Source organism: Phyllostomus hastatus, unplaced genomic scaffold (assembly GCF_019186645.2).
Source record: "Phyllostomus hastatus isolate PE091 unplaced genomic scaffold, TTU_PhHast_1.1 phas_contig_196, whole genome shotgun sequence".
Taxonomy (NCBI): Eukaryota; Metazoa; Chordata; class Mammalia; order Chiroptera; family Phyllostomidae; genus Phyllostomus; species Phyllostomus hastatus.
Genome location: NW_025333709.1, coordinates 41,450,748 through 41,471,187, shown reverse-complemented (window position 1 = coordinate 41,471,187; position 20,440 = coordinate 41,450,748). Strand labels below are relative to the sequence as shown.

General features: G+C 36.3%; 1 protein-coding gene and 1 non-coding gene across 2 annotated transcripts in view; both read right to left on the bottom strand.

Moving 5' to 3' along the window:
- STAP1 (signal transducing adaptor family member 1) overlaps nt 1-20,440 on the bottom strand; it is a 39,087-nt gene that overhangs the window by 6,188 nt on the left and 12,459 nt on the right. The window contains exons 3-7 of the mRNA XM_045834151.1: nt 15,038-15,151; nt 12,986-13,042; nt 9,645-9,817; nt 8,019-8,147; nt 2,285-2,354 (exon numbers count right to left, since the gene is read on the bottom strand). Of these exons, the coding sequence (XP_045690107.1) occupies nt 2,285-2,354; nt 8,019-8,147; nt 9,645-9,817; nt 12,986-13,042; nt 15,038-15,151 (543 nt within the window). The remainder of the gene's footprint in view (nt 1-2,284; nt 2,355-8,018; nt 8,148-9,644; nt 9,818-12,985; nt 13,043-15,037; nt 15,152-20,440) is intronic.
- Nucleotides 7,445-7,546, bottom strand: LOC123815993. Its single transcript, XR_006785207.1, has one exon. It is a non-coding gene; the product is annotated as a U6 spliceosomal RNA (small nuclear RNA).

The following is a 20,440-nucleotide window of genomic DNA, read 5'->3' as shown; positions in this document are numbered from 1 at the left end:
TTATTCCGCATCCTAGACCATAGGCCACATTACAACATCCTCATTGGTTGAGATCAATGTAAATACCAGTTTTCCCACCTGCATAACAGACGTTACCTCAGAGTAGTGATAAAGAATAAATTAGATGGTGTATGTAAAGTACTAGCTGTGTGTCTAACAGTAGGTAGTATTTATGATACATCATTAGCCCCACAATAAGTCGGTTGGGGTAGAAGAGGGTTGCAGACAAGGACAAAACCCTTTCTTTATTACTATGCTGCTATTAAAAAGGGGGGTTTCTGAAATTCTGCATGGTGGGTATTAGACAAGTAGGCATTCACAGCTTTTTCCCCATTAGAAATAAGCACATTGAAGAAACCCCAGAAATAAACTCATGTCTATATGGTTAATCAATCTATGACAAAGGAAGAAAGAATATACAATGAGGTAAAGACAGTCTGTTCAATAAATGGAGTTGGGAAAACTGGACGCAGGCATGCAAAAAAAATGAAACGACTACCTTCTTACACCATATATAAGAATAAATTCAAAATGAATTAAAGACTTAAATAAGACCTGAAGCCATAAAATTCTAAGAAGAAAATATAGGCAATAAACTATCTGACATTGCACTTAGTAATATATTTTTTATATACCTTCTTGGGCAAGGGAAACAAAAAAAAATGGGACTACATCAAATTAAAAAGGGTTTGCAGATCAAAGGAAACAAACAAAATGAAGACAGTCTATTGATTGGGAGGAAATATTTACCAATGATACATTCAATAAGGGATTAATATCCAAAATTGACAAAGAACTCATATAACAACACCAAAAACAAAACAATCCAATTAAAAAGTAGGCAGAGGATCTAAATAGACATTTCTCTGTAGAAGACATATAGATGGCTAATAGACATATGAAAAGATGCTCAAAATCACTATCAGAAATGCAAATTAAAACCACAGTGAGATACCACCTCACCCCTGTCAGAATGGCTATCATCAACCAACCAACAAATGTTGGCAATGATGTGGAAAATAGGGAAGCCTAGTGCAATCGTGGTGGGAATGCAGACTGGTGCAGCCACCATGGAAACCGTATGGAAGCTCCTCAAAAAATCATATAGAACTACTTTATGACCCAGCAATTTCGCTTCTGGGCATTTATCCAAAGAAATCCAAAACACTAATTTGAAAGTGTATTTGTATCCCTATGTTCATTGCAACATTATTTACAATAGCCAAGATATGGAAGCAACTCAATTGCCCATCAATAGACGATTGGATTAAGATGTGCTTCAATGGAATATTGCTCAGCCATAAAAAGGAAGAAATCTTACTATCTGAAACAGCATGGATGGACCTAGAGGGTACTATGCTAAGTGAAATGAGCAGAGAAAGACAAATAGAGCATGATTTCATTTGTGGAATCTAAAGAACAAAATAAATGAACAAACATTCATATATAGAGTACAAACTGATTGAATTTTCCTTTTTATTGAATTTATTGGGGTGACATTAACAAAATTATACAGGTTTCAGGTGCACAATTCTGTAACACATCATCTGTAGGCTGTATTTCCTGCATGTTCACCACCCTAAGTCAAGTCTCTGCCCATCACCATTTATCCCCCTGTATCCTCCACAAACTGATGGTTGCCAGATGGGAGGAGGGTTGAAGGGCTGGGTGAAAAAGGCGAAGGGATTAAAAAGTACAAATTGGTAGTTACAAAATAGCCATGGGGACATAAAGTACAGCATAGGGAATATAGTCAACAATATTTACAACAATATTGTAAAACTATGTATGGTGCCAGGTAGGTATTAAACAGATTGGGGCTATCACTTTGTAAATTAATAAATGCCTAACCTCTATCCTCTGTACACCTGAAATTAATATAATATTGAATGTCAACTAATGGAAAAAAAGTTTTTTTTAATTTTTAAAGGAACAAGCAGTGAAATGCTGTGTTGGAAGATTTAAAGCAACTACTTAACAATATATTTTCTCTCCCTGAAACAATATTGATAAAGATTTACATAAAAAGAAAAGTAAAGAATTTTTAGCAGATTATCTTCTATTCTGTTTCATCCACCTGCTCTATCATCTCACTTCTCACCCCGGATATCTGCTACCTCAGGGCTCCTTAACATGACTTTCTTTCTCCAGCACTGTGTTCCTAGGCAAGGAGTCTGCTTTTCCACCTTTGTGTTCCACCCTTGTGTTTCCATCTTTGTGTTCTTTAAGTATGTTTGGAAGGAAGAAAGAAAAATTCATCAACAATAAGGAAATAGTTACTTACAGGTTTTTCCAGTTCAATAGTGTAGTTTTTTCCCACATTTGACACTTTGTAGTGCTTGATTCTTGGCATGCTAAAGTGAAAAAAAAAAAGATTAATCTCCATGTGAGTATACTATTGAGTGAAATCAAACTAAAATGAGTATAAAGCCCTGGCTAGGTAACTCAGTTGGTTAGAGCATCATCCCAATACACCAAGATTGGGAGATCAATCCCTGGTCAGGGCACATACAAGAATCAACCAATGAATGCATAAATAAATGGAACAACAAATTGATGTTTCTCTCTCCCTCCCTCCTTTCTCTAAAAATCAATAAATAAAAGAAAATAATGTTTATTTTAAAATTAAATGATATGAGCATAAAATATCACTTGTATAATAAAACCTATGTTTCAATGACTCGGCAAAAAAAGTTGTTTTTTTTTCCCTATTTATCTGGTTCTCTATGTTTGGGGGCAGCGGGTCATACACTAGGAGCATAAGAAACCTGGGTCATTGAGTGGTTCAATGAGAAAAAGTAACATAAATAAAGGAATCAACAACTGAACATCTTTTAGGCAGATATATTTTTAAGTGCCAATAACTTACAAAGTAGACAACATATAAAATCTTAGGTGGGCATAATACAAATCAAATACATATTTTCCATATTAAATGAGAAATAGAATTACTGAAAGCAAATTACTTTCTACTCCACCTCACCACTATTCGAGTCAGAAAGCCCTCCGTGGCTGTTCTTCCTACTAGCTTTATACCACCTTGAACTTAGAGATACGGAAAATGCTACGTGCTAGGTACTATATGAACACTCAGGTGAGAATGTAAGTACAGTAGATGAATCTTAATGTCTTTTTCTTCTATGGTCACATAGCACTCTAATTTTTTAATTTAATTTTTATTTTATTTTTTTCCATTACCGTTTAGTCCCCTTACAGCCCCTTTAACACTCTACCCTAAATATGTGGTATTTTATTGACTGCATTGCTTAAGAACAAGAAGCACACTCTATTCACCTTTGTATTCCAGCATCAGGCACACAGAAGTATGTAGGAAACTGAATTTTATAACTTGAGGAGCCTACCTCAGTGCTATTTGCTAGAACTAATTTCTACTGAGAGTGTTAAGTGTCTGTCCATGGCATTTGAACAACAGTATGTTTTGCCTTGAACTCCCTTGTTTCATATGGCAACAGTGTCGGGACCAAGACTTTCTCAAATGTTGAAAAAGAGTAAATGGATTTATTTACACTGCCATTTGCTTGAAAGACAGACTAATTCAATGCCTGTCCAATTTACAGAAGCCGGTTAAAGCAAAATTGCCAGGTGAAGTTGGTCTGCAGGGCCTCTCACCTTGTTTTTCATCACTCCCTCCCCATTTCCAGGTCACATTTCTCTAGGACTGAACTACACTTCTGTTCACAGGCCTCTCCTTCATCTACTGTTGTATTCAAATCTTTCATTTGCTTGTTATGTTGGAAAACAGCTGATAATTTTATTCTAATGGCTTATTCTAGGGCTTTCAAAACGTGGGATAAACACTAACAAACCCTCTCCCATCCTAATAAAGGAAAAATTATTTCCTAATGCTGAACCTTCAGGCATCAGTTACAGGCTGGTGAAGTAAACATTTTTTAACAGAGGAGGTCTTACAAGTACCCTTTGTTGGGGTGGTTGGTTCTGGCTTCATCTTTATCCCTACCTTGAAAACCATACCTTTATAGTCGTACCAATCCCATTTAGAGTTCTTGTATTCCTATGAAATAAGTGATTATTATTCCTTGATAGAAAGCTTGAAGGGCATGGCCTTGGGAACTAGAAGGATCTAGGTTCAAACACTGGTTCTGTTTTGTTAAACTCTATGAGCCTTCACTTCTTCATCTGTAAAATGGAGATGATGGTAATGCCTATGCTAACAAGGCTATAGTGGATTATGTTTAGAAATTCCTCAGTACGGTGTCTGGCACATTTATTTACTCAATAAATTACTATTTTTATACTTTTTAAATTTGTAAGCTAGTAGTTTCTGTAAATTCTCAGCTTCTTCATTTGTAAAACATGGAAAATGCTGTCTGTCTCAGTGTTTACTATGCTGAAGAAAATCCTTGTTAGGCACTCAACATAGTGCCCACAAATGGTACCATATAAGTGGGGACAAGGATTGTTAGCAAAAAACTGTCATTTCACAACAATCATCATTCATGGCACAGCTGTGAAAGAACCAGTCACAAAGGTTAACAGGGTTTCTTGGAACTTTTGACTAACAGGACTAAGTTCTGAAGCAGAAAGGTAGAAAAAAATTCCACTTAGGCTTTGACTTTCATTTTAGACCTTTGTCTTTCTTCTGTATTTTGTTTTGTTTTTCCAAAGGAATAAAGAGAGCAGGGGAAAAAACGAGATTGATAAAATTTGCTATATTGAGGTTTCCTGTGTACGACCTCAAAAAAAAAGTAGCCTATCTTTAAAAAAAAAGAATGTGTGGCCTTAAATGTGATTATAAATGCTTATTCTTAGCTTTTGACCCCAATTTTTGCAAAGGAATGAATTTGGGGGTAGTAGTGTCTACTACTCCCTTGGTTAATGTCTTTCCAAAGTGTTCATACTGCTGGCTTGCCACATAGTCATAACAGTTTTTGGAAAACCCAACCAAATCAAGCAGTTTGTTGTAAAAATAGCTTTATGTCTTGTGAATTCACACACCACTGGTCTGGGTAAAGGTGGATGATATTTTACAACAAGAGAGGAGTCACGTGATAATTTGACATTGAATGACTTGCTTCTTCCTGAAAACAACAATCTTCCCTCCCTCAGTTGATTTGTTAACAGATGGAGATCATTTTACTTTCATGGTATTTTGTAAACCAACTTGTCCTATTCAGCTAGTGTTTTACCAGACACAGTCATTTAAACTTGCGTGGTTGAACATTTCTCCTACAACCTGTGAGAGAATAAATTGGTTTTGTGGGTAACACGGGTGCTTCCTAATAGTCTAGATTTCTGCCAGATCTTTACATTAAGCTCTACAGTCTAACATGCTAAAATTCTACTCCTCTCTACAATTGCTAGCCTTCAAAATTAAGTGATCTGTTTAATACAAAATATTAAATCTAAGCATTCTAAAAGACCTATTTGGAGGCATTAAAGAACACATATAACAATACTGAACATTAATATCTGGCTCATAAGGAAAATTTGTACAATAGCAGCTAGTTTTACTAAATGTTATATTCTTATGACCATCAGCTGTACAAAAGTATAAACTACATGAATTCAAACTGGAAGTGAGTATACAAAAATTAGATACATAACTTTGAAATGAACTCCTTTGCCAGACTCTTACAAGTTTAAGTACAATATGAATATAAGTAAAAACTGTGACATTACATTTATCTCCTAAGTATAGAAACTCCTTGCATTTGGTCAAAAACCACATCTACAGCAGAAGAAAAAAAAAAAACTTATTTCTCATAGCCTGCTTGCACAGAAAGTGCAGTACAAAAGTTGGGCTAATTTAGAATACCTTAAAAGGGACCTAGCTGCTACTGTGCTGGAAATACACAGTCTTTAAAGAGCCATTAGACCTCAGGATTTTGTTTGTTACAAAAAGAACAGTAACATGGGGCTCACATGCAAACTGATCAAGCACTCAATCCCACCTAGGAAAAAAATAATATGAAGGAAAAATGATTATCAGTCCCTGATGTGATCTACTCTGTCATTCAAGCAGTTAGATGGTTTCTTAAAAAAAAAACAAAACTGCAAGATAAATTTTAATTGTTTTGTATATTTTTATTTTTTACAGTGGAAACTAATAGTTAAAGACATTCAATATTTTATGTGATACTCAATTTCCTAATCCCTGAAAAAGCATAATCTCCTTCATCAGGATGTAGTGAACAGAAAAATCTACTTTTCTCCCAGGAGTTCTTCTAAGCTCACTGATATTTAATGGCCATCATAATTTTTATGTGTTGGATGTTTCAAGATAGCCAATTAAATGATAACTAAATTATAACTGAAAGATTTATGATATTCTACTGTATCAGTTGAAAATCATTAACTGCAAATGTTAGCCTATAATAATTAAAAAGATACTCAATCCAAAAGTTGATGTAGATATTCATTGTGGAAACCCACACACACAGATTCTCTTCCTTCACCCACAGAACCAGGATCAGGCTTACCATCTAACATTCTTGCCAACCATTCCTTGCACATGACTAGCGTATGCGGAGTAACTGGCAAGTCAATAAAACTGATTAGACCTTGTCTTATACTAGCAATGCAGCCATAATGTCATAATTTTATTTTTTCCTGTGGTTATTTTCTTTTTGCTATCTTTATTCATTGTCAATATCTTCATATTTACTCTATTTAGAATTACTGATTTTTATGGTAGATTGGAAGATAGATTCATTGGTAGATATGTTATAGCTAAAAAATAATAGAATATTACCCTCAGAAAAAACAACATTCAAAAATCTAAGTTCTGTTTATGTTTTTTCTGAAAACGAATCACTTACTGAATATTTTCACATGGGACAAAAACCTCTATATGTTAATTATATCATCAGTTGTGAAGATATTAACCCAACCAGGGTTCCTATTGAAATGCAAGTTTTTATAGACTCTGAGAGCTGAAATGAATCTTAAAAGATCCAACCACCCTGGGCACGCAGAACAATCAACTAGTACATGTAAATGTTACTTACTCTACCAAACATAAACCATTTTACTGGAAATTATTAACCTTGACAAGAGGCTCCTAAATAGTCTTTTTCATAGATTCACCAGATTATGTTACTTCTTTACTCATCATCACACTCCATTGCTGTCATGTCAATCGGAATAAAACCCTGGTCCCCACGATGACCTGTACGTGTGACCAGTCACTACCCCACCCTCTGGCATCTGTCTGCTACCACTTCCTCTTCACTCACTCCACTGCAATTCACAAAGGCGTCTTTTTGTTTCTTGAACAAACCAAGCTTTCTCCCGCCTCTGAGCACATGCACTTGCTGCCTGGTATGCTCTAGTTCCAGAAATTGAAATGGTTGGTTCCTCCACTTCCCTCAGATCTCTGCTTAAATGTCAGTTAATAAAGTAGGCTTTCCCTGACCACGCCACATTAAAACAACAACAGCAACTAGAAAATTTTTTCTTCTTTTTTAACAAGGAAGACTTCACAAATTTGCATGTCATCCTAACACACAGGCCATGCTAACCTCTGTATCATGCCAATTTTAGTATATGTTCTACCAAAGTGAGCATGTAATTTTCTCTATTACCTCTGAGGTTCCCATTTCCTTCTTCTTGGTTTATTTTACTTCCATAGGCCTTATTACCATATGTATGAAATTTTTGGTTATGTGTTTATTTATAGCCTGTCTCTCCTTACAAATATGTAAACTTCCTTAAACCAGAGATATTGTTTTGCTCACTGCTGCATCCTCAGTATCTAGAAAATCACTTGGCCCATAGTAATTGCTCAATAAATATTTGTTAAAATGAAAGAAGAAATGAATGAACTATATGCAAGACCAAAGTACTCTGCTCATTCTTCTTCCCTATAGCAAATATTGGCCTTGGCTCAGTCTTCAGCATCACTTACATAACGTTCCCTCTCTATTCTTGTTTTGTATTTTTAGCCCCAACAAAACACATAGCAGATGCTCCTCTAAACTTTATGACTTGATATCATGCTTTTTAATAATTCCATATGTTTATTTAATTAAACATACTCTCTCTCCTGCCGGATAGTAATGGAGAAGTTTCTGCTGTCACTACCAGGCCTCAGGATCATATTCCCCAATGAAGGATTCTTTTCAAGCATCTCAGTTGCTTCTTTCCGAGACACTGTATAAAAACATCTATAGAGATAAAATAAAAAACATTTTTTTAAAAAATTGATAAAGATCATTATTTGAAAAAATGCTACTAAAATAACTTTAAGAACTGCAGTTATAAACTTTTCTTAAAATTCTCAGCTTTATTTTTATAATTAATGATACAATTATAATTACTGTTATTACTAGCCTGTGCCACTGTATGTGTATGCCTAAAGCCCTCCTTCCTTCCTCCCTCCAAAACCTCTTTCTCTAATGAAAGGGGACCTGAAAAGTTATCTGCTGATCAGTATACAATTACCATTACCATTTGAAAATCTAAGACAAGAATTAACAATGTCTCTACAGTCTTAGTTTATAATAATAGGCTCTTGAATAAATAACATTTGTTGGTGGCTTCTTTCCAGAGATTAAAAAAAAGACCTCTATACATGCTTCTCTTGTAAGGTCTCTATTTTAAATAACTCATATTTAAGGGTATGTATTAACTCACTTATTTTGGTATAATATGGCTTCCTTATGACATTGATGGTGTTTTTACATGTAAGTCACAGAAAAATATCTGGCAGAATATGTAAAATACACCAAAATGTTAACAGCAAATATCTTTGAGTTGTGGAACAAGGAAGGATTTTGGTCTTCTTTTCAGTTATGTGTAAAAACACATATTGTTTTGTTGAACATTTATGGTTCTTTTGAACCCACAACCTAAGTATGGGCCATGCCCGGGGATCAAACTCATAAACTTTTGGTGTACAGGATAATGCTCCAACCAACTGAGCCACCAGGCCAAGGCTTTGACTTTTAACCTATTAGTCATTAGTTGTCATTGGTTCAGCTAAAAGTTATGGTTGAGAAGGTTTTGGTGATTACAGAACAGAAAGAACATGAATCATAACCTGATGTCAAAGGTGGTACTGGACATGATTCACTAATGAGAACTTGACCAAGAGTTCCAGGAGGAAGGTGTTCACAATCTTAGTCACACTTCTTAACAATAAAACAGTTCATATATATATGGATATTGCTGAATTCAGCATGTTCAGTGCCTCAATTTTCCCAACAATACCTTACACATTTTACACAGAGCCTTCCTCCAAGTACAAGCTTAATGGCTACTCACTGATTGACTGAACGGTTGGCTAGAACATTCAGTTATTTTTAATTCTTTAGTATACTTTTCTGAAAGAAAAATCAGTCAATTGGAGAATTGCAAGGTGAAAAAATATCGCTTCCTTCCTTCCTCATAGCAGTTTTTATTTAGGTTTAAACTTTGGAAAGAATGCCTATTTGGTCTAAAAGTGTGGGTGAGAGGGGATTTCCTGTGTGGTAAGGTTATTTGGTTCAAATCTGCATTTTGTCTTTTGTTGATCATGACCCAGAAGAGGAAATGTGGCGTGTACTCAGAAGTATGTTCTTTATCCACAAGACAACTTGATGCCCGTGGCTTAATGAGGTCAACAATGAACTCTACTTAATGTTACAATCTAATAAATAAACTGGGGTTGACGGTGCACTTACGCGGGCATAGGGTTCAGTACATCCACATAGTCTTCACTTGGTTCCCCCTCTTTTTCCGGAGATGTGCTCGGGAGCTGCTCTGTCTCGATTCTCCTTTTCTTTTCTCTCTCTAAGACTTCATGAAGTCTAATTACTTGTCCAGGAAGGAGGGACACATCTTCAGGAACTGACAGCTAAAACCAATTAAAACAGGCAAACAAGAAAGACAGCAAAATAACCAATTTTTAGCGAAGATGAGCCTGTTCTGGTCCTGAGGAGCTTTGGTTACCTGACAGAGATGGATGGGTAGAATCACGAATAGACAACCTTGGTGTCGGGGGAGGTGTCCTAGCACAGCCTCTAAACCAAATAGAACCTGCACAGGGTGCCTGATCTTCTTCCAAGAAATGTTCCTTTTTGTCTGGCCCCAAAACAAAGTATACCCACCTTGCACAAGAGGCTAATTCAAGTAACAACAGATCTCTCATGTTTTCATTCTGAGTTTAGTAGTTCTCACTGCCAGGGAAGTCCAAGAGCACCTACAAACTGCATAGCTCTTCCACAAGTAACCAAGAGCTATCTCCACCAACCACACAGTAACATGGGGTTGAGATGGCACTATGCATTAGATGACCGAGGATCAGCAATCAGAGGTCTATTTCAGTGTGCTTGTGTGTATATTTCAAAGTTCTATTTCATATTAGGATGATGATTTTGCTCTATTTACTACTTTTTTTAACCTTTCCTGGAAATGTATTTTGGATTGAGTAATCTATATCCTCCTGATCTATATTTGTACCCCTGATTTAGACCATATTTTGACCATGTCTAATTAACAGCTTGATCTGCAGAGTGAAATACATGCTTTCCAGGGGATGTACAGGAAAGTTCATTGGAAGAAAATGCTAGAATGTTTTCTATGTACTCATCTAATTAATTCTTATGACTGATGTCCATGCATATGAAATTTGAAATGAAAATTACTAATTAGGGTACACAAAAGGATAACTAAGCTAACTAATATCAGTAAGGCTATTTTTTTATATACCAATCCAGAAAAAAAATAATAGAATGAAGAAAAACTAATGATACAGTTACTCCTTGTTAATTACCTATTACGTCTCAGGTATTGTGTTATTGCAAATTCTCACAACAATGCTTCAATATGTATCCTACTTTAGAAATTAAAAAAACAAACAGACAAAAAAAAACAGGCTCAGAAAAATTAAATAACTTTCCAGGGTCACATTGCTAGTAACTTGTAAAATCAAGACTCAAACTCTGGTTTTCTTTAATTCAAAAGCAACATCTAGCCCTGACTGGTGTGCCTTAGTGGGTTGGGTGTCATCCTGCAAACCAGAATGCCAGGTTACCAGGTTGATTCCCAGTCAGGGCACATGCCTGGGTTGTGGACCAGGTCCCCTGTTGGGGGTGCACAAGAGGCAGTTGGTGGATATTTCTCTCACACGCTGATGTTTCTCTCCCACTGTTTCTCCCTCCTGCCCCCTCTCTAAAAATAAATACATAAAATCTTAAAAGAAAAAACAAAGCAATGTCTCAGCTCTTTCAGCGATAGTCTGTCTTTCTCAAACTTCTACTGTGAAGTTCTCCTAACAACAAGCAGAGTGATCTGGGATCGTTGGGCAAAAACATTTATAGAGCACATTTAATGTAACTTGTCTTCTTTTGGAAACTCACATAAATCTTATATTCTGTAATATACCTATATACATTTTAATTTTTTAAAATAACGTTTTTTATCCTTTCCTTAAGGAAAAACATGAAAACAAATTGGGGGCCAAAACATCAAGTATAATTAGTGTACCAGAAAGATGCACTGCAATTTTGCAGTGGTTTTAGTGATGGCTACTCATTGATGGCTACTCAGATTCCACTGGGAGACTTGTTCCCCAGTGTAAGAAATGCCATTGTACAAAATACTTCCTTTCCACAACTGAGGAAAAGAATGCAATTCCCCAAAGAGTTTCTCTTTCACCCCAAGTAAACATGTCTTTAACTGGTCTACTTTTTAATCCGCCTATGACTTACCCACATGGTAGCTGAACCTCCAACTTTTACATGTTATTGACTTACATAAAAAACCCAGCATCCATCATCTCAGTAAAGTGCAGTGCTTATTCCATGTGACAGCAAAGGCTTTACTTTGAAGAGAGTCTGTATTTAACTTAACCTAATAAACATAGACAATTATCTTATCTTCTCAAAGTATTAGATAATATGATGCTTTTGGAGGGCTGACTATCAAAGTACCTCATGTTTCTAAGACAATTGCTATAGTCGCTTTATTTAAAATAATTGTAGTTATCTTGCTACAACAGTAAACCATAAGCAGTAGATCTTATTGTTGATCTCGGATAAGATGCCACAGAGTTAAACAGATAAACATTCCTTTGTCTTAAGATGCACAAAACAAACATTTTTTTAAATTTACCATTTGGGCTATTTTTTAAAGATTTTATTTATTTAGTTTTAGAGAGGGAAGGGAGGGAGAAAGAGAGAGAAACATCAATGTGCAGTTGCTGGGGGTCATGGCCTGCAACCCAGGCATGTACCCTGACTGGGAATTGAACCTGCGACACTGGTTCGCAGCCCATGCTCAATCCACTGAGCTATGCCAGCCAGGGCCCAAAACAAACATTTAAACAAAGTGAGTTCTGCCCTGGCTGGCATGGCTCAATGGATTGAGCATGGGCCTGCCTGCGAACCAAAGAGTGGCTGGTTCAATTCCCATCGAGGGCACATGCCTAGGTTGTGGGCCAGGTCCCAGGTAGGGGGTATGCAAGAGGCAACCACACACTGATGTTTCTCTCCCGCTCTTTATTCCTCTCTTCCCCTCTCTAAAAATAAATAAATAAAATCTTAAAAAAAATAAAGTGAGTTTTATCTTGATAGTCCCCCCGTTGTATTGTCTAAGTTATTCATAAAATCCCTCCAGTTAGCATGTTATAAATATGTTTTAAATGAATACGTATGGATTTGGAAAGTATTTTAGTGGATGCTATGTAAGCTAAAATATCAGGATATGCGAAGACAACTTGTCAATAGAATGAGACCAAAAAGTAGATTTCCCTGACCACCTATTACTTGTTAGTAGCACCGTGTTTATTTTCTTTACAGCAATTATCACAATTTGAAATTATCTTTTTTGTTGACTTCTTTATTTTATTTTTCCCTCTCCATCCATCTGACAAAAATAAAATCTCCCAAGTAAGTCTGAAGGTTTATATCTGTATTTTTCAATGGCTATATCTTCAACCCCTTTTTCTCTGCATGGTTCATAGTAAATGTTCAGTAAATATTTGTTGAATGAATGAATCAATCAAAAGTAATGTCCTTCCTACCTCTGTTACTGTAAGAATGAAGCCTCTCCATTCTTCCCCACTTTCTGTGTTCTCTGTCTAAAGATGAAGACAAGACAGATAAAGACAAAGAAGAAAAAACATAAGTGACTATGAACATTCATACATATATTAACTTCAAATAACTTCCAAATTTCATGATTGTTTGAAAAAACTTAAGTTGTGTATCCCATCAAAAATCAGCAAGACAACAAAGAGGCAAATTCTTTTATTGAAGCACACTGTTTTAAGAAGTCAATTATAATTTTTAAAATTAGTTAAATGGAAGAAACAATTCATTTTTTTGCTTAGAACCATGTATATTTGTTACAAAATATTTCAATGTTGTTTTCTTTTGTCAGAAGTATATACCTTTAATCTGTTTGCTTAGAAAACAAGTAAAATTGTAAAATTTACTTAACTCAAAAAATTGTAAATGTTAGCACACTTATTTCTGCAGAATGTCAATTTATGTTTGATCCTCAATTGGTATTTAACATTGACTGTCTTTAAATTTGGGGCAACCAGGTAGAACCAATGTAGTTAGTCCTTAGAAACTTAGAATTGTTAGCTCTAAAATCTACGAACATGGTCAAAGTTATTAAGACTCACAAGTAGCAGCTACTGTTCTATTCATATTTATTATCTAATTTAATCTTCATGGCAACTCGGTAAAAAGCACTATCATTTTTTTTAAGATTTACTTATTTAACAGGTATTTATTGAGTGCCTTTCAGTGCTAGGCATTATTCTAGGTACTGGTTTACATCAGGGAACAAGAAAATCCTTATTCTCATGGAACTTAGAGTCTAGCAAGGAACAACAAATAATAAAAATGATAGCGAGTAAAGTCTATGGTGTCAGAAGGAAATAAATGGAAAAATAAAATATAGATCAGGTTAAGAGAGAGCAAGAATGCCATGGAGGGAGGGGAATGTTGCCATATTAATAAAACAGTGCAGGTAGGTCTCAGTAAGAAGGTTCAATCTGAGCAGACTATAGAAACCAAGGTTCCTCCCAGCTGTAGAGACCAAGGTATGAAAAGGTTAAGAAACTTCGCCCACGATCATAGTGCCCATGAACTAAATAGCCAGAATTCAAGCTCGGCATCTGACTCCAATCCTGCCTGTGTTCTTAACCACCACATCAGAATCATCTGGTGGACAGGGCTTGTTTAAAATGTAGATTCTGAGGCCCAGGTTTATGGGATGGAACCTGGATTTCCTAAGTACAAGTGATTCATATTACACTAAAGCCTGAAGACCAGTGCTTTTAAGGTCAACTCCAACTAGATTTGTTGGTTGACGTTAATCAGCTCACTTTGAATGCTGGGTGTGTAGTGGTGAGTTTAACACAAATCTCTGCTGGTATGGAGTTCAGAGTTTTATGATATCAATACCATATTTTATAAATTGTGTATATCTCATACACAGTTCTTCAAATTTTTCTAATTGTCTCCATAATGTTCTTTTTAGTGTTTTGGTTTCTGTTTCTGTGTTTGTTTTTCCCTTTTCTGATGCAGGATCTGATTCAGAGCACACATTGCATTTAGTTGCTGTGACTCTATAGTTTCCATAGTTGGAACACAGGTCCAGTTTTTCTTTGGCTTCTCTTACACTGGTATTTTTAAAAAGTATTGACCAATTGCCTTGCAGAATGTCTCTCAGTTTGTGAAATACAGTTCTGTCTAATTCAGTGGTTCCAAACACGTATTATGTTGGACAAGTCGCACAATGACCTGGGAGCTTGGTAAATGCCAAGTTCTTGGATACCTATTCAAGGACAACTTTTAAAAAACACCAGGTGGGATCTCTGACTTTGTCCCAGGACAAAGTATATGGTTTCAATGTGCCTGTATACTAAACAAGTGAACATGCCCTTTTAAATCCCTATTTAGAAAACCTTAGTTCTTGGCAGAAGGCAAGATACATTAACAAAGTGTAGGACTTGGCACTCTCCCTATAATTCCTCCTTACCTCAGCCACTAGGCTGTGAAGAGCTGAATGCTATTTATAACCACCTCTTGTTTCAGATTCATTGCTTCTCCTCACTCACCTTCAGTTGAACTTCTTCTTTTGGCAAAACAAGGGTGAATTTTGCACAATTGTTGTCAGTTGAATTTTGCTCAGTAAGGTATGTGAGGTCTATTATCTCTAACTTGTCAACATACTGCAAAGATAAAGGGAAATCTCATTAAATTATTTCATGGGTAATGTACACTAGTTTTAGTAGGAAGGAAAGTAAGTAATATATTCCTTTCAACTGATGCATACTTTCCACGATATCCTGGTTTTCATTGTGTCATTCCTTCCCAACTCAGAGGGCAAATTTGGAAATGTATTCTGTGGTGGTATACCTTAGCTGGTTCATACAGGTTTGCAAAAGCTGATTTGTTAAATTTTCAAGAATTTTGCTAGCTGGCTGTTAACACAGCCTTTATAAAAGTTAAATTATATAAACATATAAGTAAATAAATTAATTAAAAACAATAATTGAAATTCAAAATGTATTATTTTCTAATTATATTATGACCTAATATTCTCTATGATCATAAAGTTATTTATATCTTCATCTCTGTGTGGTGGAAATGCTATATCATGGTGTGTTACTATAATGCCTTGCTTCCCACCACTATGTTCAGGGAGGTCATGTGATAGGTTGAAATTAGCCATGGTGGGAGTATTTACAACATGGAAATTGATGAACCTTACAAATTAGGGTATGATTTTTGTTTTGTTAATTGTCCCAGGGGCCAGCAATTCTTTTCTGTGAAGGCCGGGTAGTAAATGTTTTAGGCCTTGTGGACCACATACAGTCTCTGTTGCAAATTCCTCTTTTTTTAACAACACTTTGTAAGTGTAAAAACATTCTTAGCTCATAGAGTGTACAACATTGGGCTACAGGTTAGATTTTGGCTCAAGAGCCATAGTTTGCTGGCTTCTGGTCTAGACTTATGTAAGTGAAGGAGAAAATGTTAATAACTCAGATGAAACTTTAAAGTTTGTTTTGTCTGGAACTTTTTAATTTTGAACAGAACAAAAAATCAACAAACTATTATTCTATAATTCAAAAACTGTTATTCAGCAAAAAAGTTGCTCATATTGTTAAAAGATAGTGGGGTTTTGACATAATGTAATTGTTGTTTTACTTTCCTCTTACTCGTTAACGTAAACCAAAATATTAGCCAACATTCATGTCAACTATCATATTTAACGACAATAAATTTGTTAGGAAAATAGCATACTGGGAAACAACTCTATATATCTTATCATGATTGAATTGCAATCCTAACACAAGTTCAGAAAAATGAACAAAAACATTCTATGACAATTAATTGCTTATATGAAAATTACAATAAGGAATATTGTGTATTTTTAACTGTGTTACTATACATTGCTTATGTTAATAATACTTAAAATAAATTTATATACACATATTCATACATACATTTTTCCAGAAAGCACTATTCAACATTTACCACATACTACTGGTTTTGAGGATCCTATTAAGAAATCCTGCCCTGGCTGGTGTAGCTCAGTGGATTGAGCGCGGGCTGTGAACCAAAGTGTCGCAGGTTCGATTCCCAGTCTGGGTACATGCCTGGGTTGCAGGCCATGACCCCCAGCAACCGCACATTGATGTTCCTCTCTCTCTCTCTTTCTCCCTTCCTTCCCTCTCTAAAAAAATAAATAAATAAAATCTTTAAAAAAAAAGAAAAAAAAAGAAATCCTGTCTTATCCCAGTACAATCAAAATTGTCTTTTCAGCAACTTGTCTATACACTGGTTTGACTTGCTCTCTAGTATTAGAAAGATTAGAACTACCTCTAGCAAGGATAGTAGTGTTCCTATATATAATTTTTTGCTAAATTAAACTCATTCTTGACTTCTTTTTATCTCCTTTTATTTTTCTCTCTGTCAGGCCTAATATGATTTATTTGTACTATATTTTTGTATTATTTTGCTGAATAAATTAAGGCATAAAAATAGTAAATAAAATTCTCCAGAGCTATTTCTATGTTGATTAGATTGAGGGTAAGTTTGGCTTTATCTATTTATTTTCAACAAACGAAGAGACACTAAACATAGAAGAGGAACTTTAAGGGAAGGAGGAATTTAAAATTACACAGAATCTTTATCTGGTGCATTGACTAGATCAAGCTCAGTGAATTTTGCTGGGAGGGGGGGTGGCTGCGGGGGAGGGGGGAAGCAACAAAGGAAGAAGTGGTACAGTTAGATAAAGAGCCTGTAAGCTGAACTATTGATTTCAAAAAAGGAAGTTGTATCTTTTTGTTTTTAGTTGTAATGTTGAAAAGAGCCTTAAAGGTCATCAGTCTAATCTAGCTACCATCTGCTCCTTGAATCTCCTCCAGGCTATCCTTCCATGTGGTCATCTACCCTGTGTCTGAACGTCTCAAACAATGTGGAACTAACACCTTCTCCAAAGCTTTGCCTGCTAGCAATTTTTTTTTCTTGTATTAAACTACAGTTTTCCTTCAGGCAATTTTTATCCATTGGTTCTAGTACCTTTTCTCTGGAATAACAATACATGAATTTGATGACTCACATGACCTGCCAGACTTTCAAATACTTAAATGCAGCTTTAAATTCTTCCCTATTCTAGTCTAAATATCTACAGTTCTTGCCAGTTCTATTCCTGTGCTTTCTTCTGTGACTGTCATCCCCAAAATCTCCCCCAAATTCTGCATCCTCTTTTCATGCAGTTGGTAGGTGGGCAGTTTTGCACCATTTTATTATAACAGTCTCTTCACGGCTTGGTGGTTAAGAATGCTGGCTCTACAGCAAGACAGATTGTACCACTTTGATTAGCTGTCAGATCTTGTACAATTTCTTAATCTTTAAACTTGACTTCTCTGATCTATAAAGTGGGGGTTAAAATAGTACCTATTGTGCAGACTTGTGAGAATTAAATGAGAAAATGCACATAAAATGCATGAATGCTTACTACACCTTCTATGTACTGTCTCGTTTAATCCTTTTGATAACCTTATAAGGCCAGCTATTTTTTTTATCCTAATTTTAGAGATTTGAAACTGAGTGTGTTGGAGATCTTTTATTTTCTTCTCTAGATTTACTTCTATCTCTTCACTGCCCAACACTGCGCACCAGGATATGGACCTATATGAACAACATTATGGGTACCCTTACTGTCTGCCTGCCTGCTGCCTTGGACTGCTGGTGAACCCTGGCTGCAGGTAAAAGAATGAGGAGAGTGAAGTCAGGTATTTATTACCCTAGGCAGTTGCTGCCTCATCCAAAGATCATACTCCTCTCAAGGCAGTCATCTTCACACAACTCTCCCCATTGTTCTCTCACTCTTTCCTTTACTCTTACCTGTGGTCATGGGGCACTGTTACCTGGCCTCAGGGTTCTGTACTATCCTTTGTAATTTTCCTACATCCTGTCCACTGCTTTGAGTATTGAATCTTTATTAAACTCTCTTCAAATTGCCCAACTTGAGATGCCAGTTGTTTTCTACCAGTCTCCTACCTGATACACAGATACAGAGAGGTTAGGTGAGTAGCCCAGATACCAAGCTGGCAGAAAGGACAGTGCCAGGACCAGGATAAAAACCCATATAGTCTACCTGAAAACCAGGCTCTCAAGCACTAAGCTGTACTGCCTCTTGCAATGAGGGATAACTATTAACTCTCTCACAATGTATATTATACAGGGTTACCGAGTTCTTCAAACTCTTACTGACATCAATGGGGAGTTAGAAGGCACAACAGAGAAATTAGTTATGTTAAAACTCATTACTTCTGATTAGCCCTGGCTGGTGTGGCTTGATGGATTGAGCTCCAACCTGTGAACCAAAGGGTTGCCGGTTCAATTTCTGGTCAGGGCACATGCCTGGTTTCTGGTCCAGATCCCCAGCTGGGGCGTGTGTGAGAGGCAACTAGTTGATGTATATCTCACATATGAATGTTTCTCTTCCTCTCGTTCTCCCTCTCTCCCCCTCTCTCTAAAAATAAATAAATAAAATCTTCAAAATAAAATCAAATCAAAAACTTCTGTTTAGTCTACCACGAACAGTGCTGAAATGCCTACAAGTGGAATACAGGCTCTTTTTCTGTTTCTTTTATAAGATCTGGATCTGTGATAATGATGTTCTAAGGAGTGTTGGGCTACTATATCCATGGTCCAAAATGTTTTTATTTAAACAAGTTACTGGATCATAAAGTCACTTATAAGCTTGGCATTTTAAGGTAAGCAAGCATTTGACACTAAAATACAGCATTTTATTTGTGGGGAAAGATGAAATACACAACACATTTCATTTCTATGTGTGTGAAAAAAATTGAAAACAATTACTTGAAACTGATATTAATAAATACCAGAATCTCTTCATTGTTTTCTCATACTTGAGCTCTTAGTAGTCCTGTTTGATATGGGGTATGTTTTTGTCTATCCAGAAAAAATAAATGGCAACATTTTATGTTATGAGGCTTTGGGGATCATCTAGCTCCTTGCAGATTGTAACTGTATGTGACAGAAAGATATAAAGGGGAGAAATTAAGGGTATCACTAGGCAATTGTGTTCAAATGTATGCTAAAATTTTCACTTTTAACCAAGTTTTTAGTATCAGGATCAGAAAGAAAAGAATGCAAAGTTTAAAATATGATATATAATTTACTGCCAGTCAAGATGGCAGTATAAGAAGACATGGCTCACCTCTCAACACAACCACATCAAAATTACAACTAAAATATAGAACAACCATCACTCCCAACCATCACAAATCAAGCTGAATGAAAGTCTGACCACTATGGAATTAAAGAAACCACATCCATCCAGACTGGTAGGAGGGGCACAGACTCAGAACAGACTGGTCCCACATCCACCCATGGTGGATAAAAAATTCAAGAGGGGTATCTCAAGAGAGAGGAGTCCCATCCCCACACTAGGTCCCCCTTCCCAGGGTTCCAGTACCAGAAAGTTAAGTTCCCACAACTTCTGGTTTCAAAAACCAGTGGGGATTGAGTCAGTAGAAGAAACTTCTGGGGCCCCAAGCAGTTCCTTTTTAAAAACCCACACACAGACTCACCTACTCAGACTCACTCCTTCTGAGATCCAGCACCAGGGTAGCACCTTGAAAGGCATCAGTGGCATACAGGGAGAAAATGAAGTGCCTGGCATCAAGCCAAGTAGAGGCCATTGTCCCTTTTCTAAACCCTCCCCACACAATCCAGAAAGCTGCTGTCATATCTGAGACACCCTCAACTGGCTAACACTGTTTGACCTGCCTTAGAGATACCCTGAGACTCTGCCACACCCAACTTACAGGGCCCCCCCACCACAAGCTGCTTTTCCACATGAATGTCTGGTCTTTGCTCATGCTTCATAACTTCCTAAATCCTTTCAAACAAGCAACATCTGGCTTCAGTGAGCCCCAGGTCTAGCACCAGTAGCAGCCAGTCTGGATTTACAGGTTGGC